The 24,154-nt window shown below is 36.8% G+C and overlaps 1 protein-coding gene across 1 annotated transcript in view; it reads left to right on the forward strand.

The window, feature by feature from the left end:
• Nucleotides 1-24,154, forward strand: part of SHB (SH2 domain containing adaptor protein B) — a 341,443-nt gene that overhangs the window by 209,250 nt on the left and 108,039 nt on the right. Inside the window, exon 3 of the mRNA XM_044660889.1 lies at nt 6,029-6,244. Within this exon, the coding sequence (XP_044516824.1) occupies nt 6,029-6,244 (216 nt within the window). The remainder of the gene's footprint in view (nt 1-6,028; nt 6,245-24,154) is intronic.

A 24,154-nucleotide genomic window follows, 5' to 3' on the forward strand; every position in this document is an offset into this window, starting at 1 on the left:
CTAAACTCCAAATCACAGGCCCATATATACTTCTGATAAGTGTTTCTTTTGCATTTCTACTCCCATGGTTCTTTCTCTCAGTTGGATAGCATTCTTTCCCATAAGTCCTTCAGGAGTATCCTGGCTCATTGCATTGCTACTAGTAGCAAAGTTCAGTACATTGAATTTGTTCCACAATGTTTTACTTTCTGTGTACAGTGTTCTGTTGACCTTGGATTCTTGACCTTTTTTGTATCATAGACCTCTTTAACAGTGGGGTGAAGCCTTTTCTCAGAATAAAGCTTTTAAGTTAATAAAACAAATTACATAGGATTCCAAGGGGAAAATTATATTAAAATGTATTTTTCAAAATATTTCTTTAAAAATGAGTTGATGGTCCAACCCTAAGTTAAGAATCCCTATTCTGGGGATAGTGACGCTCAGTGAATTGAGAACCAGGACTAGACACATCTTAACTGTGTGATCCTAGGCAATTCACTTAATCCCCATTTCCTAGCCCTTACCACTCTTCTGCCTTGGAACTGATACACAGTATTGATTCTAAAATGGAAAATGTAAGGTTTAGGTTTAAAAACTAGCGAAAAAAGAGCCCCTATTCCAACTCCCCCAATTTCATAAAAGCGGAAACTGAGTCTTAAAGCTGCATTAATAACAGAACTGAATCTAGAACTGTACTCTCTTAATAGCCAAGCTCTTGAATCTCAGTATGATTTCTTCTTTATAATGTGTCCACAATTTTGGTTTTTACATGCTTTACCTGTCTTAACCACACAAGTGGATTGCAATCTCTAAACTGTAATCTGTTTTCCACTATGCCCTGTTCTCTCTGGGAAATTCTTTTCACCTTTTCTTTTTTGGTGGCACCATTCCTCTACCCATTTTAAGACATGAGATTGGAATACTGTGATACAACTACATCATAGGGGTCTTTTAAGAATTTAGTAGAACTCTTTAAGTGTAAATATTCCATCCTTGGGTTACGTTTAAATATTTACAACTAAGATGATTTCCCCATCATCAAATTTACTTTTTCATATTTGATTTTGTATTTCACTATGCCTGCATTCTAGCAAGAAAATACATAAGGAAGACACCTGAACTTTGGGTAGCAAGATGGAAAAAGTAGATTCTGCCACACTGCATCATGCTTACAAGTCCCAATAAGAACAGTGAACCCTTCCATACTTGGTATCAGTGCATTTTTGCAGCTATCTTTCTTAGATTTAACCATGCATAATATTTCAGAAAGACTGTAAAAACCAGTGGCAAATATATGGCATGAGGTATAGGATGTAGTCAAAGTAACAGAAATAGTAGAATTTTAACAAGTTATCAAGGTTCACTTTTTAACTAGAGTTATGTTAACCAGACAGCAATTCACCTAAACAAAAACTATTATTCAATATAATACCATTTCTCCCTGTGACCTATCTTATTGTTTAACCACACATCACCCTACAGCTGGATTCTATGTCAATCACTCATGATACATTATAAAACACTAGTCTTTAAAACAGAAATTCTTAATGTTTTTTGTGTTACACACTCCTTTGGCAGTCTGGTGAAACCTTTCATTCATTCATCAAACAATTATTGAACATCTTCTATATACCAGACCCAGAATCCACAATATAGAGCAGTGATTCCCAAAGTGGGTGCTACCGCCCCCTGGTAGGTGCTGCAGCAATCCAGGGAGGTGGTGATGGCCACAGATGCATTTATCTTTCCTATTGATTGCTATTAAAATTGTTTTAAATTAATTTCCGGGGGGGCTAAGTAATATTTTTTCTGGAAAGGGGGTGGTAGGCCAAAAAAGTTTGGGAACCACTGAAGAGGAATCTCTTTTTTGCCTAGATAACTGCTAAAAAGGCAAGGTCAACTTTACCAGAATTCCTTCCCAAATTGAAAAATAAAATAAGATAAATTGAGAAGTAAAAGCCTTGAAATTCAGCAGTAGGGGAGAAAAGAATACAAAAAGAAAACATGACCAGGGGTTGTTCAGTTCAAACTCAAGCATGTATCACCTGCTGAGTCTGTTCCTCTCTCCTGCTGTAGAATTTCAAAGCCTTGGTTTTTCACCTGATTTGATTGTTTTTAATTGAGCAGGAAATTCTGGCAAAGTTTACTTTGCCTTTGTAGCAGTTATCTATACTGAAAGAGATTCTACTATATTGTAGATCCCCAGTAAATAGATGGTGTTCCATAATGGTTTGATGAACAAATAATCATAGAAGTTATAGTCTTTGGAGGAAATTTCCTCTAGGAATCTTGGATTCTGTCTTTTTGTTTTAAGACCCAAACTATTTTTGTGCACTTTTCTAAGATCCATCAACAAATGATTCTTATCTCCATCAGATGCCTTGATTGTCACATCCTGTTTGAGACAGGTTAGATTAGTGCAGCCGAATTAGGCAAATCATTGGGTGGGGAAAGAGTTTTTCTCCACCTCTGTTTGGAATGGGTTGGGGTTGGGAATGTAGTCCAAATCAAGAAGGAAGCAAGCCAAACCAGGTTAGTTTGGTATACAAGGCTGTCTGCATAGCTTCATAATCCAAAGCAATCATGGGAAAGGGTAATAAAAGTTGGAGGTACTAAAATCGGGCTGAAAAATCAATTCTAGATCAGGCAGAAAAATGCAGAGAAGATCATGGAAATTACTTTTTGTCTGATTCAAGCAGTCTTTCCAAAACTGAAGATGTTACACCTTCCAAGAAATGAAAAAACCGGTATTCACTGAGTCTTTTTATGGCAGCTGCCACCCACTCCCAACCCACATCAACATATCAATGTAGTCTGAGGATGAAAATGCCACCCTAATGTGACTCAGTCACATCTGTCAGGCTCTGGATATGTACATGGATGAACCTTTGTTTGGCAATTCTTTCCTAGTCTTCTCTTAAATGTATACTGGGGTATTTGAAAATTATAGAATTGCTTGGCTTTTCTAATATTCTCTTTATTCCTAGTCTTTCTAAGTCAGGCATGCTTATTCACAATTAACATGAACAAATTAAGTTTTGCTTCTATCAGCAGTTGATTCTTCTTCCTTTTAGGATAATCTCTTCTGTATTGGTATCAGCACAGCAGACAAATTGAGAGTTTCTAGTTGAAGTTTTAGGCAAGAGATTATTTTTAAATTGTGCCTCAACTGAAATTTTGAGACTTCTTTTTTCTTTCCTTTTCTGGCTCCAATAGTCTAGAATTTTGCTAGACCCTGAGGCAGATAGAAAGTTTAGGTGACACACTTTCTACTGCCACAGGATTTATCATGGAGTATGATGATAAGATACCAATACTGATAGTGCAAATGCACAATTCTATGATAAATGCATTTTATAATATAAAACAAAATGCTGTGTGAGGTCTGATGGAGAAATCTGGCTTTTGGTACTAACTGTGACCCTGGTCAAGTCACTTCACCCTCTTTGCCTCAGTTTCCTCATCTGTAATAGGAGCCGGAGATGGAAATGGCAAACCCTTTCAGTATCTTTGCCCAAAAATACACAAATGGAGTCTCAAAGAGTTGAACTCTACTGAAACAACTGAACAACATTGAGAGATTTAGAATGACTTGCCCATGTTCTCCAGCCAGATAGGGTTTGAACTCATTTTTCCTGATTGCCAGGCTATTCACTACCTCACACTACCTCTCAATATTGTATATAATGTTTTGGTTATCCAAACATTCAATTAATCACTCTCCTATTCTCCTACCCTTTGGGAATTTTTTTTAAAGTTTTTGCTTTTTCAGTATTTTAAATGCTGAATCATGGGATCATAGTTCTTGAGATGTAGTTTGTGGGGAAAATAGGTATCTAAACACAAAAATCAGAAATCAGATTATGATAGATCTAACACTGAAGGGTTCTTAGAGGCTAAACCTCCAGTTTTAAAGATGGGATATCAGAATTCCATGGAGATAAAGTGATTTCTTGACAGTCATACACCTAGTAAGTACTAGAGTTGCGATCTGATTACCTGGTGATTTTCCTCTAGTTATCCAAGACAAACATGAGCTCAGATGACCTGCGGCACCTGTTTTCAAGTCTCATCTCAAATCCTACCTTCTGCAGGAAGTGTTTCCCAGTTTTCTTAACTAATTTTAGTGCCTTCTCTCTGAAACTATCTCCAATTTATTCTATATATATTTTTCTAATACATAGTTGTTTGTATTGTCTTTCCCTTTGTCAGTTATTTCAAATTTCTTATAAATAGTTTACTTTGTCTTTATTTGTTCTTGTATTGTCTACCTTATTGGACTATAAGCGCCTTGAGGGCAGAGACTATCTTTTGTCTCTTTTTGTATCCCATAGTGCTTGCATAGTGCCTGGCACACAGTAGGCAACTAATAAGTGTTTATCGATTGATTGATTGATTGATTGATTGTCTCCCCTATTAGACAATGATTGCCTTGAGAGAACAAATTGGTTAGTTTCCCCCTCCTTCCTTGTGTCACCAGCACTTCATTTTTTTTCTTATTTTATATTTCCCAGTTCCATGTAAAAACAGTATTTAACATTTGGTTTTCTAAAAAATCTTGAGTTCCAAATTCTTTTCTCCTCTTCCCTCCCCATTCCTTGAGAAGGCAAGAAATTTGACATAGACTATGCATGTGCAATTATGTACTACCTAGCTCCCAGTACTTCAGCACACTACCTGGCCCATAATTATTTTGTTCAGTTGTTTCAGTAGGGTCTGACTCTTCATCACTGTGTTTGGGAGTCTTCTTTGCAAAGATACAGGAGTGATTTACTATTTCCTTCTCCAGCTCATTTTATAGATGAGGAAACTGAAGTAATTGAGAGTTACGTGTCTTGCCCAGGATCATACAGCTAATAAGTATCTGAGGCCAGATTTGAACTCAAGAAGATGAATCGTCCTCCCTGCAGACCCGGTGCTCTCCACTGTGCCACCTAGCTCTTCTGTGTACATGATTGGTGCTTAATTAGTGCTAGTTGACTGACTGACATCGAAGCTCATAAAAACTGTGTTACTTTGAAGTGAGAGATGATCAGATTTCTCCTAATACTTTGCTTGGACCTTTAATTTGCACTAATTTCCCTTTCCCTTGAATATTAGTCACATATAGTTGTTTCTCCCATCCATATATTTTAAAAACCCTTAGAACAATTAATTATCAAGTAAGCAGGCAGCTATGTAGCTCAGTAGATAGAGAGTCAGGTCTGGAGATGGGAGGTCCTGGGTTTAAGTCTGCCCTCAGACACTTCCTAGCTATATGACTCTGGGCAAGTCACTTGATCCCTTGCCACTCTTCTGCCTTGGAACCAGTATATGGTATTGATTCTAAGATGAAAGATAAGTGTTTAGTTGGGTTGTTCTTGTTTATTTGTTTGTTTTTTAAGGGAAAAAAATACATTGAGTGAGGGCTGCTAGATGGCAAGAAAAAGTAAAAATAATCCCTGCTCTCAAGAAACTTACATTTTTGTAAATAAATAAATATATATATATATTTTCTTCCTAAAACTGTAATATAATTTCACAAATATCTACACAGAAATATACATAAACATACATATATCCATAGTAGATAGAAGGTCATCTTAGAGGGGCTGGGACTGTCCCTTGTGAGTACTGGGAAAGATGTCCTGAAGGAGGTACCCCTTGAATTGAGACTTAATGGAAGCTGGGGATTCAAAGAGTTGGAGGTGAGTGGAGAGAAAGGGGTTTCCAGGCTTGGGAGACAATTTATGCAAAGGATGAGAGAAAGAGAGAGCATTGTGTTGTACACTGTAAACAAGCGGAAGTAGGCTTGTATGACCAGATTGTACAGTGTGTAAAGGAAAGCAAAAGAAAGTAATTCCTTCAAAGGCTAGAGACATAGGAAACGGCCAGAACTTTAAGCAAAGACCAAATCCTGTATTGTAGCTTTCTTTGGGGTTTTCTCTCCTATTTCACTCACCAAGGACTGGGCATTGCATATTAATAGATGTTTAATATATGATTGTTTAATAAAGGTTGCACAACAGGTTCCTACCCAATCACATTAACGTGTTTCTTTTTTCCACAGAATTTCAGAGACAAGAAAGCGTGAAATCCCAGAATAAAGGCGTCCAGTTATATGACACACCTTATGAACCAGAAGGCAATGGGGTAGATTCAGACTCTGAAAGCTTGGTCAGCCAGCGTTTACGAGAAAGCAAGTTGCCCCAGGATGACGACAGGCCTGCAGACGAGTATGATCAGCCTTGGGAATGGAACAAAGTCACAATTCCAGCCTTAGCAGGTAAAAGAAAACGAGTTAATACTTGCGTTGTTTTTTTTATAGTGTATCCTACATATATATTCACCACTGCAAATGATGTACAAAGTTCTCTGTGGTCTCTCTAAAATAAGTGACAACATTTTTCATCTATTTACCTCTTCCAAGCTTTCCACTAAAATCTATTTTTTGTGGATTGGTAGCCATTGCCATCATTTGATGGGTTGACCCCATGTCTATAAAAACATATCCGTTGAGTTATGGAAGTTCACACACTCGCTTTTCTTAAAAACCCAAACATCATCTATATAGTTTGTTGCAGAAACTGTCCCTATCTGTTTGAATTATGTAAATTGATAAAATAAATTTTAAAAATCGGTAAAATAAATTAAAAAGAGGGAAAGACCCCAAACGTGGCAGAACCTACTGCTCTCCCAAGCTCTTTTTTTCTCTTTACTTCCCATTCACTGTCTGCCCAAGCTTCCTCTGTACCGACCTTACAGGAATTTCTGTAACCTTTCTCTTCAAAGGATCTTGGCCCCTGACAACCTGCTCTTGCCTCTTGACTGGTTTCTCTCCAATCCCTTGGTTTGCCTGAATTACATTCACCAGTTGGGTGCTTAGCTCAGCTCTTCCTTCTGGGAAACTTGACCCCACTTTAATATCAGCCCCTTTGAATCAGAATCACACGATTTCTAGCCATTAGACATGTCTTGTCCAACCTCATGATTTAATATTTAGGAAACTGAATTCTAGGAGACCAAGTGGCTCTGATAGCCAGGAGCAACCTTCTAGGCACAATCTTTTTGGGCTTCCCCTCAGCCTTGTTTCCTCTCTGACAGGTTGTCTCCAGCACTTACTTTGCATAGCAGAGAGAACAATTAATAGTTCTCCATCAGTATTTAACCCTTCTCAGCTCAGATTTCAGGCCTGATTGGATGGCAAATAATTATTATGTTGGTACTCCCTAGGAGAGTAGATTTCCAAAACTGTCATTTTTGTAGTTTCAAAAAAATCCCTTAAAAATATATTGAGTTGGAGGGAGTGCAGGCTATATGGCTCAGTGGATTGAGAATCAGGCCAAGAGATAGGAGATCCTGAGTTCAAATCTGGCCTCAGATACTTCCTAGCTGTGTGACCCTGGACAAGTCATTAACCCCCTTTGTCCAGCCCTTACCATTCTTTTGCCATGGAAGTATTGATTCCAAGATGGAAGGTAAAGGTTTAATTTTTAAAGAGGAAAAAAGATATTGAGTATGGGTAACTAGATGACTCAGTGGATAGAGACTGGAGGTCCTGGGTTCAAAGTGGGCCTCAGAAACTTCCTAGATGTATGGCACTGGGTCAATTCACAAAAGTCCAATTGTCTACTCTAGCCCATACTGCTCTTCTGCCTTGGAACCAATACTTAGTATTGAATCTAAGGCAAAAAGAGTAACAGTTTAAAAAAATAAAACATTGAGTGGCAGATAAACTTCCCACTAAGGGAGAAGAGTCTTTCTCTTTTGGAGGGTTATAAGGAGAAAGATTTTTTTAAAAATTAGAATAAAACTTTTTTTCTTCTTGTATTGCTCTAATCTCTTCCATGCATTACATAGAGTAATAGAGAAATAGAATTCCAATTGTCTCCACTTCATTTGAAAGCCTGTTCTCATTACTAATTAGGAAATGCTCATTTAAACTATTCTGTGGTACCACTTCACAGCAATCAAATTGGCAAAAATTGCTTGAGTAGCAAAAGTCAGTGTTTGTGAATCCTAAAGAAACAGGATCACTCATGCATACATCACTGGTGGAATTCATTTCTATAAACACTTATTAAGCACCCACTCATTGCAAAGTACTGTACTACAAATTGATAGAACCTTTTCTGTAGTTTGTCTGGCAGTTAACAAAAGTCAGAAATTAATTGCAATCGAATTTCATTATTAGTATTATACCATTGATGTTATCCGAATGAAAAAACTATGGATGGATGGATGGATGGATGGATGGATGGATGGATGGATGGATGGATGGATAGAAAAATAACAAGTCTGGTATATGATAGAAAGACATGCATACATAACATTTGTAATTGAAAAAATGCTATGGACAGCTTCAGTGTCCAACAAATGGTGAATAAATACATTGTAGTATATGGTTGCCATTAAAAATAAGGAAAATATAGTTGCAGAGACTGGAAGACTAAGATAATACAAAGTGAAGAAAGCAGAAGTATATATGCTCACTAGGATTATATGAAAATAAAAATGTATTTGCAAATACATGGATAATGAACAAATACAAACTGAAGGAGAAGATTTTGTGGATTTTTGTATATAGAAATTTTCTTTAACATGGTTGTAAAGTTTGTTAATTTGTTAAGTTAATAAAATTAAGTGTATATTACTATTACCAAAAAAGATTGTAAAGTTCAGAAAAAAGGTACTTAAAGTAAGTGTTGGAATAACCAACATTTTGAACTTACTCTCATAGAAATCATCAGACTACCACCATGTCAAAAGGACTGTAAAATCTAAAGTAATTTTCTTTCACAATTAGGTATCCAATGCAAAAGAGAGGAAACAAAATCTTGTGCATTTCCATGTTGAACAATTAAGAATTTAGCTTTTTTAAAAAAGCAGATATTTGATATCTTTTCTTTTAACATCACCAGATTTCTTCCCCCTCAAAGTCATCCCTTATAATAAAGAACTTTTTTTACTAATAAAAAGAGGGAAAAGAGAAAAAAATTCAGTAAAACTAATCATCTCATCCAAAAAATACTGACATGCAATGTTCCAAACCATAGATCCCAAGTTCTGCAAAGGAGCATAAGGAAGTGTCTTATTTCTCTTCCTCTGGACCAGGCTTGTCTTTTATAATTTAGCAACATTGACTACAAACTTTTTCCAATAATTTTTCTTGATTCAATTCAGATTTCAAAGCCTTTAAGAAACTTCTACAATGGTTCTGGATGTGTATGGAGCAGAACAGGAGGAAGTGTGGAAAGTCTTATAGCTCAAGGATCCTAAAATAATGTCTTTCTGGACTGTAGAAATGCTGTGTTATCTCTACCATCAGTTGAGGCTCTTGATATTCTCAGGACCCAAAGTGGTATAAAATATGTCCAACTTTGAGACAGTTCGATATAACAAATAAATCGATGTATTGTGGTTACTATAGATTAATTTTATGCCACCTGGAATTAGATGGAGAACCTACAGGGTAGATTGTCAGGTAAAGGATCTTTTTAAATATCTGTTCAAGAAGATTGGTACTCAGTTGAGTATACTGAAAGAGAATTGAGTTGAAACCACCTATGAGAGTTATAGATTCAGGTGCTAGAATTCTATACCTGGGTGGGTCAAATTTTTGATAACTAGTTCCTAGGAGAATATTTCAATGTTTTAAAAAATATTTGATGGTGAACAAATGAATATGGATTCTAATTGAGGGGAGTCTAACTTAAGCCTGGATCAGAAATGCCAGGGCAAGCAGCTATCATAACATTCTACAATAAGTATGGCTGTTCAGAAAATATTTGGATGGCATCCAAAAGCTTAAAAAAAATCCTGGATTCCTGCAGATGCCAGGGAGGATTCTTGCTCTCAGTATCCCTTGATAGTCAGTTATCTCTTATCATCTCTATCTACAACTGTTAGATAATAAACTTTTTATAGGGCCAGCTAGGTAGTACAGTGGATAGAGCACCAGATCTGGAGTCTGGAGGACCAGGATTCATATCTGGCCTCAGACACTTCCTAGCTATGTGACCCTGGACAAGTCACTTGACCCTGATTTTCTAGCCCTTGCCACTTTTCTGTCTTAGAATTGATGCTAAGGCAGAATGTAAGAGTTTCTATAAATAAATAAATGAATGAATGAATAAATGAATAGACAAATGAATAAATAAACGAATGAATAAATAAATAAATAATTGAATGCGTGAATAAATAAACAAATACATAAATGAATGAATAAATGGATAAATAAATAAAAATGTTTTTGCAGGTTTGAAGACAGCATGGAATTGGAGATGGTAGGGAGAAAGGGTCAGATGTTCATGGATTTGGAAGGGACCTCAGAGACCATCTAATCCAATTCCCAAATTTTACTAAAGTATTTGAAAAGGGGGACTTGTGACTTTGTACTAAGTTTACTAAGCTAGATCCTTTTTCTCATCAGAGATAATGACATTGACATTACTCAGCTATTAGGCTTCTAATACAGTTTCCAAAAAAGGACTATGGCTGTAATGTCACTTTGCAAAGTCTTATCAACAACTGATTGCCAAGGGATCAGGATGCTGGAACTTCCCTGTAGTTAACCCTGCATTTCAATCCTACTTCCATAATATAGCTCAGATTCTTCTTCTTCTTTCCAGTCACACAGCCAGCCCCATCCTATTCAAAACATTAATTCCTTGTATTACTCTAGCTTTCTAATTGCTCTCTTTACCTCTAGTTTCTCTCTCTTCTTCATTCCATTCACCATATAGCTACAAAATTAATATTCCTAAAACAAAGACCTAATTCATGTCTCTCACCTGTTCTGGAATCTCTCATGATTCCTTCTTCCCTCTAGGATAAAATGCAAACTCCTCTGTTTGGCTGCCAATATCTTTACAATTCAGCTTCTGTATACCTTTCCATGGTTACATTCTGTGGTCCAGCCAAATCGTCCTGATCAGTGTTCCTCATATACAGCCATCTCCATGCCTTTACATGTGTTCCTCATCCATGTGGGATTGCAGAAAATATACTGGCTCTTAAGTCAAATCCCACCTTTGATCCTTATTCCCCAATTGACCTTGAACAAGCTTAACCTATAAACCTTTGTTTCCATATCTGCAGAATGAGGGGATTGGACTAGACAGTCTCCAAGGTCCTTTCCATATTTAGAGCCATGAACCTCTGACCTTCTGAATACTCTCTCCCCACCACCTCCAATCCCTTGCTGTCTTCAAAGTTCACTCCAGGTGTGACTCTTACAGGAAACCTATCCCATTCCCCCCAACACTTCTCCCCACACCTTCAGTCTCTGTTGGCCTCTCCCTGAGAATTGCTTTGTCCATATATTATATTTAGTTTTTATTTAGTCCATATATTATATTTAGTGCACATGTTCCCCTCCCTCCCCAAAAATGAACATAAGGTCCTAGAGGGAAGAAACTGTTATTGAATTTGTCTTTATTTCTAGCAACAAGCATGGCACCTGATCCTTGGTTTTGGACCTTTGATTTCAATTGAAGTATTAGGGCACTCCCCATGAAGACATTGTTCTACCAGAACGGGACCTTCTCTGTTATTTACAATATAGAGAGAGAGTAGCCTCATGCACTAAGGAGAGTTTAAGTGACTTGCCCAGGATCACATAGGTCTTTCTTGACTATCCAGTACACTAGTCTGCCTCTTTCTCTCGTCTTTCTCCTCCCTTTTCCCCCTTCTCTCTCTCATTCCTGTCTTCTAACTATCCCATCTCTCTCATATCTCCCATCTTTCTCTCTTTCTTCTATCTATCTCTCTGACTGTTTCTATCTCCCTTTGTCTTTATTTCTCTCTCCCATCCCTCTCTTCCTTTTCTCTGACTCTCTCCATATCTCTGCTTCTCTCTCTCTCTCTTCCTGTCTCTGTCTCTCCTTTCTGTCTCTCCCATCCCTCCCTGACTCTTACCTGTCTGTCTTTCTGTCTCTGTGTCTCCATAGTTTCTTAATAAATACTTACTGAATTAAATTGACAGTTTGGGCAGGCTTTCAATTAGTTAGTGTTTCCTTAAAGAGAGGAAGGTGGAGAGAAAAGTGGTAGAAGTACTTAGCAGGCTAATGAGGACTAATTAATGTAATGTAATTGCCTTTCTCAATAGTTATAACCACAGTACTTGTAAACCCATTCACCACTGACAGCTTAGAAATGTTTCTTTTCTATAAGGAAAAGATCATACCTTGTCTAAAGGATGCTGAGTTATATTAGTTTGGGGTCTTTTGTTTGGGGTTTGGAGGTGTTTGTTTTTGTTTTTGGCCTGCTATCTTTTTCTTAGAAGTTGATTAGCTGGGAGTAAGGAAATGCCTATCTTTCCATTCTTTTTTTGTCATAGTTTGCTTTAAATTTTATCAAGTTTTTCCCAAAATTTTCATACATGAAGCCTCAGGCTATTAGAAAAAGAAGAATTTTGTTGCAAAGAAGGGAATAAATCTCAATTATCATCATTATTGGCTTGAATTTCTATAGGACATTTGTTGGTATAAAAGCCTTGCATTTTCCACTAGAAGCATCCATTCCACATTTGTGGTCTCTTGAGTTCTGTATTGCAAGTGCCTCCTGAAAAACTAGAGCCCACATTTGATGAATCAGTGCACTGATACAACCTAATTAGAATTCTACATCAACACTTTTACAAGTCTTACATATTATAAAATGTCAAATAGTGCTAGGTCTTTTTGGTGCTGTGACTCATTCTTTCTCTTCAAATTTTGCTATGTTATTTGCTACCTCGATTAGGCTTTCAAGATGCAGCAGGCGAGAAACATTTTAAATTCTCAAAAGAGTCTTGACCAGTAGCACGTTTTCTCTGTCCAACAGCATGAGTGTTCAGTCATTGGCTAAAATTCCCCCAATGCCAGAAAACATTAGGAACATTTGGTTGTTGATGAGTCCCAGCAGCAGAGGGGCAGATCCTAAGGATCTGATTTCACAGCCCAGCAACCCACACAGCTTACAGAGGGAAACAATATAGGATCTCAATGGGAACAGAAGGATATTGTAAGTTTAATCAGCCTTGCACGCCACCTACCCTTCCACCAGCAGGAATTCTGCATTTTAGACAGGAGAGCATCTGTTTCTATCCAATTTTGAAACTCCCATTGAAGCTTTTTTAGGAACAAATTGCGTGGCCATAGCCACAGACCCAGTTACCAGGTGGGTTCTTAATTCACTTCTATTCACTTAGAAAAGGCAGTCAAAGCATGGGCCTTAGGTTTTTGTGTGAGCCCATTAGTCTTCCTGAAAAAGGAAGGGATGCACACCCAGCTGTAGGCAAGTCAATGAAACGAAACTCTTCAAAAAGCTACTCATGTCCCAGACTGAGGGGCTGAGTTCTTTAAAGTGAATCTCATGGTGTCACTGAAATTTCCTGCTTTTTCTTTGCTGTCAGTTCTGAGTTGTGTTTATCTCACTTGGGGAGGGTCTATAATCCTAGGATCAGAGATTTAGAGGTTGATGGAGCCATTCAGTCCAACTCCCATCATTTTACAGATGAAGAAACTGAGAAAATTCATTGAATGTACATGATATCCTAGTAATACTGTTTTATTTCTGAATGTGGCCAACCCAAAGGGAATTTGTGGACTGACTGTCCAGTTTGGGGAACTCTTAAAAACTGACTTTTGAGAGGGAATAAACTGTTCTGTATTTTATACCTAAAATGTCCCTGAATTTTTTATTTGGAAAACAAATTAAGCGTTGACTACTACTAAAAGTGTTCCAAGTTCTCAGTTTTCATGGACCATGTAGACTTTTCCCAAGGACCTCTCTTTGAGGTTTAGGATTATAATTCAGGAAGAGAAAAGTTTTGTTTAACCAACAATTGAAATAAAATGTAAAGTTTTTAGTATCTTTTATAAATGATTCTCAGAATAAAGCTCAGCAGATCATTCTACAGTTTCCTCAAGATGATTATAGGATTTTAGGATGAGAATAAATCAGCTTATCTAACTCCCTTATATAAAGAAGCTAAAGCCTAGAGAAAATTGTTCTTTTCCTTTTTTATATATCAGAATCAAGTCCCATAGAGATTTCCCTTGTAACAAATAGGAAAAGTCAAGGAAAACAAATAAATGCTTTGGCCACATCTATAAATGTATTCCTCATTCCAATTCTGTAGTCTACCATCTTTCTGCAGTGAAATGATACATGATCAACTCTCAAACCTTTGATGAATTCACAAAATCTAAAGTTTTTTCAGTATTGTTTTCATTTACATTATTGTGGTCTGCATCAATTTGTGTAATTCCCAAGTTTTGCTGAATTTATATTTATCATTTTTTATGACTACAATATTTTGTAACATTCATGTTGTATTCATGAACACTAGCATGCTTCAGGGAAGAGAACAGGGACTAGATCCTCAAAGGTTTTAGGTTCAAGATAGTCTCTGCAGCTGATTACCTAGGCAGATGTAAGAGTTGGCTTTTGAAATACCTTCTAGCTCTCTTATCTGTGGTATTCCATGATATTTCAACATTTCCCTTCCATGGGCACTCATATTTCATCTAGTTCTTTTCTGCTTTAAGAAGTGTTAGAATATACATTGTTGTTTATCATTTTTCAGTTGTGGTCCACTCATTGTGACCCTATTTGGGATTTTATTGGCAGAGGTACTAGAGTAGTTTGCCATTTCCTTCTCCAGCGTATTTGACAGATAAAAAAACTTAGGCAAACACAGTTTAGTGATTTGCTCAGCTTCACATAGTAAGTATATACCACCAGATTTTAATTCAGGTTGTCTTAAATTCTAAACCTGGAACTCTGTCTGCCTTGCTACCTTCTGGCATGCAGTGTGTGTGTGTGTGTGTGTGTGTGTGTGTGTGTGTGTGTGTGTGTGTGTGTGTGTCCTTGTCTCTTTGTCTCTGTCCATCTGTGTGTGTGTCTCTTTTCCTCTTCTTTCTGTCCTCTCATGCATGATGGATGGATAAGTATCAAATAATTCAATGGGTTGTTATCCAAATATATGTCACAGTTTTTGCATAAGTATTCTATTTTTTAACCCTTACCTTCTGTCCTAGAATCAATAGTATATGTCAGTTCCAAGGCTAAATAGTGATAGGGGCTAGGTAATAGGAGTTAAGTGACTTGCCCAGAATCATACAGCCAGGAGGTGTCTGAGCCTACATTTGAACCCAGGACCTCCTTTCTCCAGACCTGGCTCTCTTTCAATGGGTATTCTTTATGCACATCCCTTTTGAGTGGACATGAATTTCACAACAGAAAGTTTAATATAATCAGAATACTGCATCCATAGATAGGCACACCTAGAGTACCTTACCGAAGAGCTTCTCTTCTTTTTGAACTCTGTGTGGTACAGCCACAGTAACAATGGTAAACACTTTTGAAGGATATGTTTTCTGTTTTATGCACCACTTAATTTTGATCATCAGAGCATCCATTAACAATGTTATGTTTGCGGGTGCATCTCAAGAAATTCATATAATCTAAAACAGATACATGGAAGTCACCTTGTTGGAGGAGAGCCTTTAATATGCTATGTCATGCTCTACTGAATAAGATTTTATTTATAATTTCTTAATCAACAAACAGTTGACACAGCAGAATGTTATAATCTTTGCACCTTTCCATCAATTATACAACTATAAAAATGCAATCTGCCATTGAAAATAGTCTATAAAAGTCCATCCATTATCTTCTCATATATCTGTCAATCAGCAAGCATTTATTAAATGCTATTATGTTCCAGATGCTGCTCTAATTGAAGATACAAAGAAAGGTTAAAAAAACACAGACCCAGCTCTAAAGAAGCTTGTACTCTAATATGATACCCTCAGCATGCATATATATGTATGTGTGTGTGTGTGTATATATATATATGTATATATATATATATTTCTTATTCCTCCATTTCTAATTTCTTTTGTAAATTTTATTTTTCTTAATGATTCTGGAGTTTCTTTTTTCATTTATCCCTATGGAAGCTACAGAATTTTGGCTTTCATCAGGAACTATGGGTTTGCTTTTCCTTCATATGATATTTCCTAAGTATACTTTGATTTCTCAGTTTTACTCATTCTTTCTATTTTCCTCTCTGTTGGTTTATCTGCTTATGCAGAGGCCTATTATCGAGTCATTTCCTCTTCATGTCTCTGGTGGTATACCCTTTTTTCTTGTATTCTCCAATTCCTTAACTCTTCAGCCACATTCCTTACCCTAATGGGTGCAACAGCACCCGTACTTAAACTGAAGAACTATCTTTGTCTCTTTATGTCAGAGGATACAGTGGGGCACAGGACGAGGTCTAAATGCTTTTCCATTCCCCTTTTCATCACGAAGCTACTAATACTTCAGCTTGCCTTATTCATGCTCTATTCTCCTTCCCATCCTGTGATTGGGTAGAAAAAATGTCTGTCTCTTGCATAGTAAAAAGTGAAATCACTGAAATTATAAAGTAGGCTTGTGTCAGCAGTTGGTGATGATTTTTTATTCTTTTTTTCCTTTAAAATAATTTCATCTGAAGCATTCAATTTTTCAATTATTTATTTGGGTTTGTGTTTTGGTGTTTTGGTTTATTCACTTACAAAATTATTCAATTACAGGATTATTCACTTACAAAAATGAACAATATGGAAATGGGTTCTGCATGATTATATGTGTATAACCCAGATCTAATTACCTGCCCGCACCAGGAGGGGGAAGGGAAGGAGATAAGTTCTATCATATAACTTAGGAAAACTTGTCTGTAAATTTATTACATGTAATTGGTAAATATAAATATATATGTGTGTGTATGTGTGTGTGTGTGCACATACATACACATATAAAATTTCATCTGGTTTCTTTTTTTCTCTCAGTAATTTAATGTCCACCCCATTCGAGATTTCATGAAAATTGATTTCTTGGTGCTTTAAAAATTGTGTTGACTCATTCAGCAAAGATTTCTTCTGGACATTCTTGATCTGGTCCAAACAGAAGAGGGCATCATCTTCTCTAGAGCCATTTTTACCTTCCCATATAAGACATCAAAATGCAGTGGGTGCATTGATAATTACCAGAAAAGAATGCCACAGAAATCTTGGTTTATCTATTACATTTTCTTTCTATTTGTTGCCCTTTTTTTTTCTTTTTTAAGCTTTACCTGGATATAATCTTGCTTTACCTGGAAATAATCTTGCTTAGTTGGATTACCCATCCTCATCTTCCCTTCCATTATTTTTTTCCTACATAGCTATTGCTGCTAATAATGGTTTGTTGTCCCATGAAATAGGACAGCTAATTGGCACAATGCATTGAATGCCACACCTGGAGTTGGGAAGACCTGAGTTCGCATCTGGCCTCAGACACTAGCTATGTGACCCTAGACAAGTTACTCAATCCCATTTACCTCAGTTTCCTCATCTGGAAAATGAGCTGGAGAAGAAAATGACAAGTCACTCCAGTATCTTTGCCTAGAAAAACCAAAAAAGGGGCGTCATGAACAGTTGGATCTGACTGAAAACAACTAAACAGCAAGTCCCCTATAATGTCTTGTAAATGAGTATACCAGAAGCCGATAGTTATCCTTGACTGCCATGTCTCTGTGCATGACAAGAAGATAGCATATGTGAGCTGAAGCAATTTCTGTGCTTCTTTGGCTGTGGTAAATATGTTATATCAATTAAAATGCTGTAAGGAATGGTGATGATCAGAGTCAGTGCATTCTTACATTTATCCTTTTCTCATTTTTCAGGGTCAATAGCCAGCTTGAATAGTTCAGTTTAGAGCTGTGATAATTGCAAACACTGTCTTCTCATATTTATCCTAATTTCTGTTGATTTTGACCTTTGCTCTAATAGTCAGTGGTCTAAATACATACAGACAGCCAGTTCAAAATGACTAAATGCTCCTTAGGTCTTGTTTCCACTGCTTTAGCAGTTTTCAAATGAATAATAAAAGCTGATATTTATCTAGTACTATGAGGTTTGCCATTCATTTTATAAGTAGCTGCTCTGTACTTGGCCATGTACCAGGACTAAAACAACCCTTTTCTTTTGTTCTTTTACATATATATATATATATATATATATAATCAATTACATATAATAAATTTCCACACAAGTTTTTCTAAGTTATATGATCGACTTTTCTCCCTCTGTCATCTCTCCCTCCCTTCCCTTCCTCTTTCCCGTGCTGGCAGGAGATTCAATCTGGTCTATACATGTACTATCATACAAAACATTTCCATATTCATTTTTGTGAGTTATCTTATAAAACCCAAACCCCAAAACATAAACCCAAATAAACAAAAAAATAATATGCTTTCATCTGCATCCCGACTCCAACAGTTTGTTCTCTGGAGATGGGGAGCATTCTTTGTCAGAAGTCCTTCAGAATTGTCCTGGATCGTTGTTATCACCTATAATAGCTAAGTTCATCACTGTTGATCATTCCACAATATTACTGTTACTGTGTATAATGTTTTCCTGAAACAACCCTTTTCCTAAAAAGGGTTTATATTCCGTTGGGTGAAAATAATATGCACATATATAAGTTAAGACAGAACCTATGCAAAATCAGGGATAAAGCATAGGTCTAATATGAGGACAGTTTGTTGAAATAGAAGCTGGATTCCAGAAGGCAAATCAAAAGATTAGAGAAGAGTGGAGCAGGGATTCTGGAGGGATGGGGCTGACCTGGATAGGTTTGAGTGCTTGTAAGGAATGGAAATTCAGCCTTAGGAGCCTAAGACTCAATCACAGAGATTCTGAGTTGAACCGTAGGGAAACAAGTGCAATACTCTTCTCAGGTACAAGAATCATGTTGGTTTGATTATCAATCCCTGAGAAAGAGGTAAAAAGGAAGTGGGTATGGATTATACATACAACACAGCAGATGTCCTGGTCCAGTCGGATGGCCAAGATAGGGCACTTTGGAGTCTTTGGTGCCAGGCTGATTATTAGAGTAATGAGGCATGTTCTTGTCCCAGGACTCATTCTACTGCTGAGTAAATTATCTTCCCCTAAGGTTGGGGCAAGGACCAGTATACCAGAGACTATTTGAGCTTTATAGCAACCCTGCTTTATTCCTATGCCTGTTTTATAGATGGGAATAACTGATATTGAGAGAAATTAGGTAACTTTACCAATGGCCAAAACTAGTGGCCAGTACCAGGTTTAGAACTCTATATCTTTAGGACAACTAGGTATTTTAAGTGGAATGACCTCCAGGAATAGAGTCAGGTGGATCTGGGTCCAAATCTAATCTCACACACTTCCTAAACTGTGTGACCATGGGTAAGAGACTTAGCTCGAATTGCCTAGCCCTTGCCACCCTGAAGGTAAGGGTGAGAGGGAAAAAAAGAACTCTCTCTCCCATACCACAAAACCCAACTCTTTAAAAGAAAAAAAAATTAAGACCCACCATTAGTACCTAATGATCATGGTTTAATTAGTAGTCAATTCATTGTCCCTAATTGTTCATAATATGACCCTTGATTTCTCTGAGCCTGAAATACCTCATCAATAAAGTTTTTGATACTTTCCACCACACAATTAGCTTTAGTAATGCTCTCAGATTCTGGGGCAAATGAAAATGGACTGTAAATTGGTAATTTTTTTAACAGTGGTAGAACTAATAACCAAAGCAGAAAAAATGAGCATATGGATCTATTTGAAGTGGGAATAAACAAGGTACTTGCTGCAAATGAAAATTAGACCTGCAAAGAGCACATTTGCTATCTTTTTGGCAAATGAACTATTTCCTTTTGCCACATCTGAGCAAATAATAGAGGGCAAAAGTGATCTTGTTTTCTCATTCAAATAGCCTCTCAGGTGAATCCACTTGGACTTAACTATATCTGCCTAGAAACATTGACGGACTATGGATATAACTTCCGCAGATTATAAAGAATGGATTGTTGAAAGAAAAGATGTTTTTATATTTAGTTGGCTTTCCAAAAATAATATTTGATTTTTCATTCTCTCAGTAAATATTTGTTCTATATGAAGGTGACACAATGGCTACCTCCTGATATAGCCAGTGTGAAGCAGATTAGATGTGGAAAAATAAAATGCAGAAGTAATCCCAAAACATTCTTTTGAAGAAGTTGAAGCCAGAAACCCCTTCAGAGTTCTTCCTCTCTTCATTCCTCCCCATTTTAGAGTTAGAATATGGCCATCCTTCTAGTACAAAGAAACCATTCTATCTATGTCCCAGTCCCAACTCCTCTCTCACTGTTAATCTTAATCATTCCCTCTCACCCATTCATTTTCTCACCTTTTGACTCGTTATCTATATTGTCCTTTAAACATGGATATTCCCCCAGATTCTCTCCTTGGCCAGCTTTTCTCTCCCTACTAGTCCTCTGTGTGGTAGGTAGGGATAGATAGATGGGGGCTTTCCATTGGAGAAGACACCTGAGTACATTTATGAAGGAAGCTAAGGATTTATTAGAGGCATGAGGAAAAGTCTGTTCAAAGTTACAAAAATAAGAAAGAAAATACAGTTTATAGAACACATAAAACAGATCATTTTGAATGGAGGGAAATGAATGAAGGAGAATAATATAAATTAATCCTAGAAAGGCATGCTGGAAATTATGTTATTACCGTAGTTTAAGTTGTTCTATTACTGCATACTTGTATATGTTTGATATTTCCTTTGTGTAAATTAAATAACCATCCCATATCTAATAAGGAAGGAAGGAAGGCATCCTGGAATCAGGCAATTAAAAAAAATCTTTAAATGCCAGAGAAAGGAAAGTTGATATTTTGTCCTGTAGCCACTCTACATTTTTGAACAGAGGAGTGACGTAGACCTCTGCTGAGAGATTTCAGTTTGACAGAGTAGGGAAATCACTTGTAAATGTTACCATAGTCCAGGCAAGAGATGGTAAAGACCTGAATGAGAGTGGTAGCCATGAAAGACAGATGGTGAATGAAGTATGGTGCCATATGTCAGTGAGTTCATCAATGTGGTGATTTACTACAATGAGGCCAATCTCAATGCATTCCCCTCCTCTGCAACATTTATCCATGCCCATCACTATGTTGATGCCATTGATTGGCTACAAGGACATTCCTATCACATCTACTAGGGGTTCTTCCTTATTCTCACCTGATTTCTCAAGGATAAACCAGTGGTACCCATAGACTGTTCATTGTTTATCCCTCTCAACTTACCACATGGCTAGCTCATTTCATTCCTGCATTTCCTTAATGATATCATTTTTCTATTGTTGTTCTTCCTATTTCCTCGTTCGTGATGTGTGGCCACCATGTGCCTCTCCATTGCCCTCTGGGTATACTCATTTTCAGTTCATCAGAGACTGTAGTGTTCCATGGCTTGCAGCCATATGATAAAAGGTTGGGCTTATTAAATGATTTCCTCTCATGAATTTGTTTCAGTCATACCATCTTTGTTGTCATTGTTTACCATTCCACTTGCCAAATAATAAAAATAATATGAGTTTTCCCAATTTTATGCTAACTGGCTCATGAAAGAGATTTATTCAGTTTAAATGCCAGTGGATATTCTAAGGATGAATACAGGAAATAGTCACAAATAACTAGCAGGCAGAGACAGTGGACTAAAATATCACAAAAACCATCCGCAAACTAAATGGACGAGGCAAGCCACTAATGAATTGCACTTTTGTCAAAATAAAGGGGAATTGTGTTTTGTTTCTTATCATCTTCTTTGTCCCATCACTTCCAAATAAAGAGATTTAGTCTCACAAATATACACTTAGCTAAATACACCCAGTTCCTTGAATGATGTAATTCAACTTCTATATCAAAACAGCCAGTCTGCTAAAATTGGTTGTTTGATGGTGTGCAGATGAAAAATTAAAGAGTTTTGTCATTTCCTGTATTAGGCGTCTGTGGAATACATTTGTGCCTTTCTCTACTCATGGAAATAATTGTTAAGTACAAAAATAGCAAAGCATATAACTCTAACAGGTTTCATGTTGAAATCTCTTAACTTACGAACACATGAATTCCTGGAATTCGCCTTAGAAGCACATGTAGAATTTAAAAGAAATTATCTATATTTACCCTCAGTTTTTATATTGCTTGAACCAGTTACTTTTTAGTAGCCTTCCTTGCCTATAGACAAAAAGTCTTAAAATATTAGAGAAAAAAGGGATTTTATGCATCATCTAGTCCAGACCCCTCATTTTATAGGTGAGGAAGACCCATTCCTATAGAGGTGGTGATAGCTTGCTCCATGTCATGCAACAAATTAGGGACAGAGCCAAGACTCAAAACCTGATATTCCAGCTCCATCCAATCCTATACCAACATGCTACCCATTAATGTTTTCAGTGTGAAAGAACTAAAAGGGGTCATGGTCCTATTTTTCCTTCTCTTTTTCCCTTCAAACATAAAGATGTATGTTATGCATTCAGAAACATGCCTTCGGATAGTGAACATTTGGAAAGACACAGCATGGAACATTTAAAGTGCCTTCCCATTCACCCTGTGGGATTGGCACGATGAATGCTTGAAGAATTTGATGGGAAAAATAAAAATATTCTTTGGCTCTCATTGACAGCTTTGGAAAAGCTGCATTGCCAAGAAAAGGAGAATGAAAACAAATTGTCCATGCTTATTAGGCAATTAGAGACCCAGGTGAATGAGCTTTTGATCTTGAAAGACTGAGCCAAGGCTAAAGAAAGATTAATGGATCTTGTAATTATACATATGAAAAGGCCAATGTTAATGGAGGTAGAGATTAATATACTACAGGTGGAAGGTATGATCTATGACTCAGAAGTATCTCTGGAGAGTGTGTTTAAACCCTAACAAAATTAGAGCTAGAAGAGAGGAAAATGGGAGCAGGGATGATCATCAGTGAAAATAAGAGCAGGGAAGAGAGAGCCTACAAATTATCCTATTACTTTTCCCTTCCTCCATCTCCACCAGTAAGATATGATTTCCTGTAGAATGTCTATCTCTCTGTGGGTGAAAGAGGATTTGGGAGTTTTTACCACCAAGGAATCTGGGTGGTTGAAAGAAGATTTTAAATAGTAAGCCTATAGTCTAATGGAACAATTCAGAGTATTTGTTAGCCGCAGAGTTCCATCCTGGAGAGAGATTACAGATGATTTGCTTTTGGAAGTCAGCTGAATCAATTGGAGGCTCCAAATGAGAGGATAGCCTTTTTCCCTTTCAACATAGGACCTTCTGCATATTTGACCCCAAAATATTGAATTCCTGCTGGCAGAATTGCTACAGGTATAAGATTCACACTTTTCCCACATATAGTTTTTGTACTGCTATATGCAAAAAGACTTTATCTTTAATAGACATCTGCAATGGTTTTCTTTGTTAAATTTCAAAGACCATTTACTTCCTTTATGAAAATTTCCAATTAAAAAAGTGAAAAATGTATAATCTTCATTTCATATATAGTCTTTGATTAACTTTTTTTCTTTAGTCCGTTTGAACCAACTAAACTTTTACAATTTTATTTTATTTTTAAAAGTAAGCTAATTTTAACTGAGACTAAGATGCTTTATTATAAAGCTTTAAAATTTACAAATAGCTTTCCTCACATGTCCCTTGGAGTAATTAGTGTAACTATTCTTCAGCATTTCAATGGATCTCAACAGTGCCTATGACATAGTCCCTTCAACAATATAGATCACAAACTTCATGCTTTGTTGTCCATGTACCTCTCACAAATTCCTCAGAGAGACCAACCAGCATGCTGGTGGCCTTTCTCTCATTTTTGAATATTACATGATTGCCAGGACAGTACTATGTCTGTTCATCCATTGATCTTCACTTTTTCAATATGACTGGCCCACCTCTTTCTCTTATGATATTTCCCTGCATCATACTTCCCCTCCTGCTTCTTGTATATAAATCATTGTTGAAATGCATTACAGTCTACTTATGGCAACCAGATATCTCACTGCTCCCAATTTTATCACTTGAAGAATATTGCCTTTTATAAGATGGATTTTTAATTCAGGGAGCAGTTTGGAATTGCTGGGCAGACTATACATTTCTGAAAAGCATCCCAGTTAGTTTTATTATTATTATTCCATCCTAGGCCCCATTCACTGTCCATCTGCAGTTTAGCCAAGATAGCTATACCAATAAGCCAACAAGTTTCCCATTCAGATATGTGTCATAAACTTGGTCAATGGTCTTCAACTTTTTTTTATTCCTCCCCTTTTAACAACAAAAACAACAATAAAAATAGTTGTAAAACCTCAGAGTAATTTAATATACTACTC

The sequence above is a fragment of the Gracilinanus agilis genome, chromosome 1 (assembly GCF_016433145.1).
Source record: "Gracilinanus agilis isolate LMUSP501 chromosome 1, AgileGrace, whole genome shotgun sequence".
Lineage (NCBI taxonomy): Eukaryota > Metazoa > Chordata > Mammalia > Didelphimorphia > Didelphidae > Gracilinanus > Gracilinanus agilis.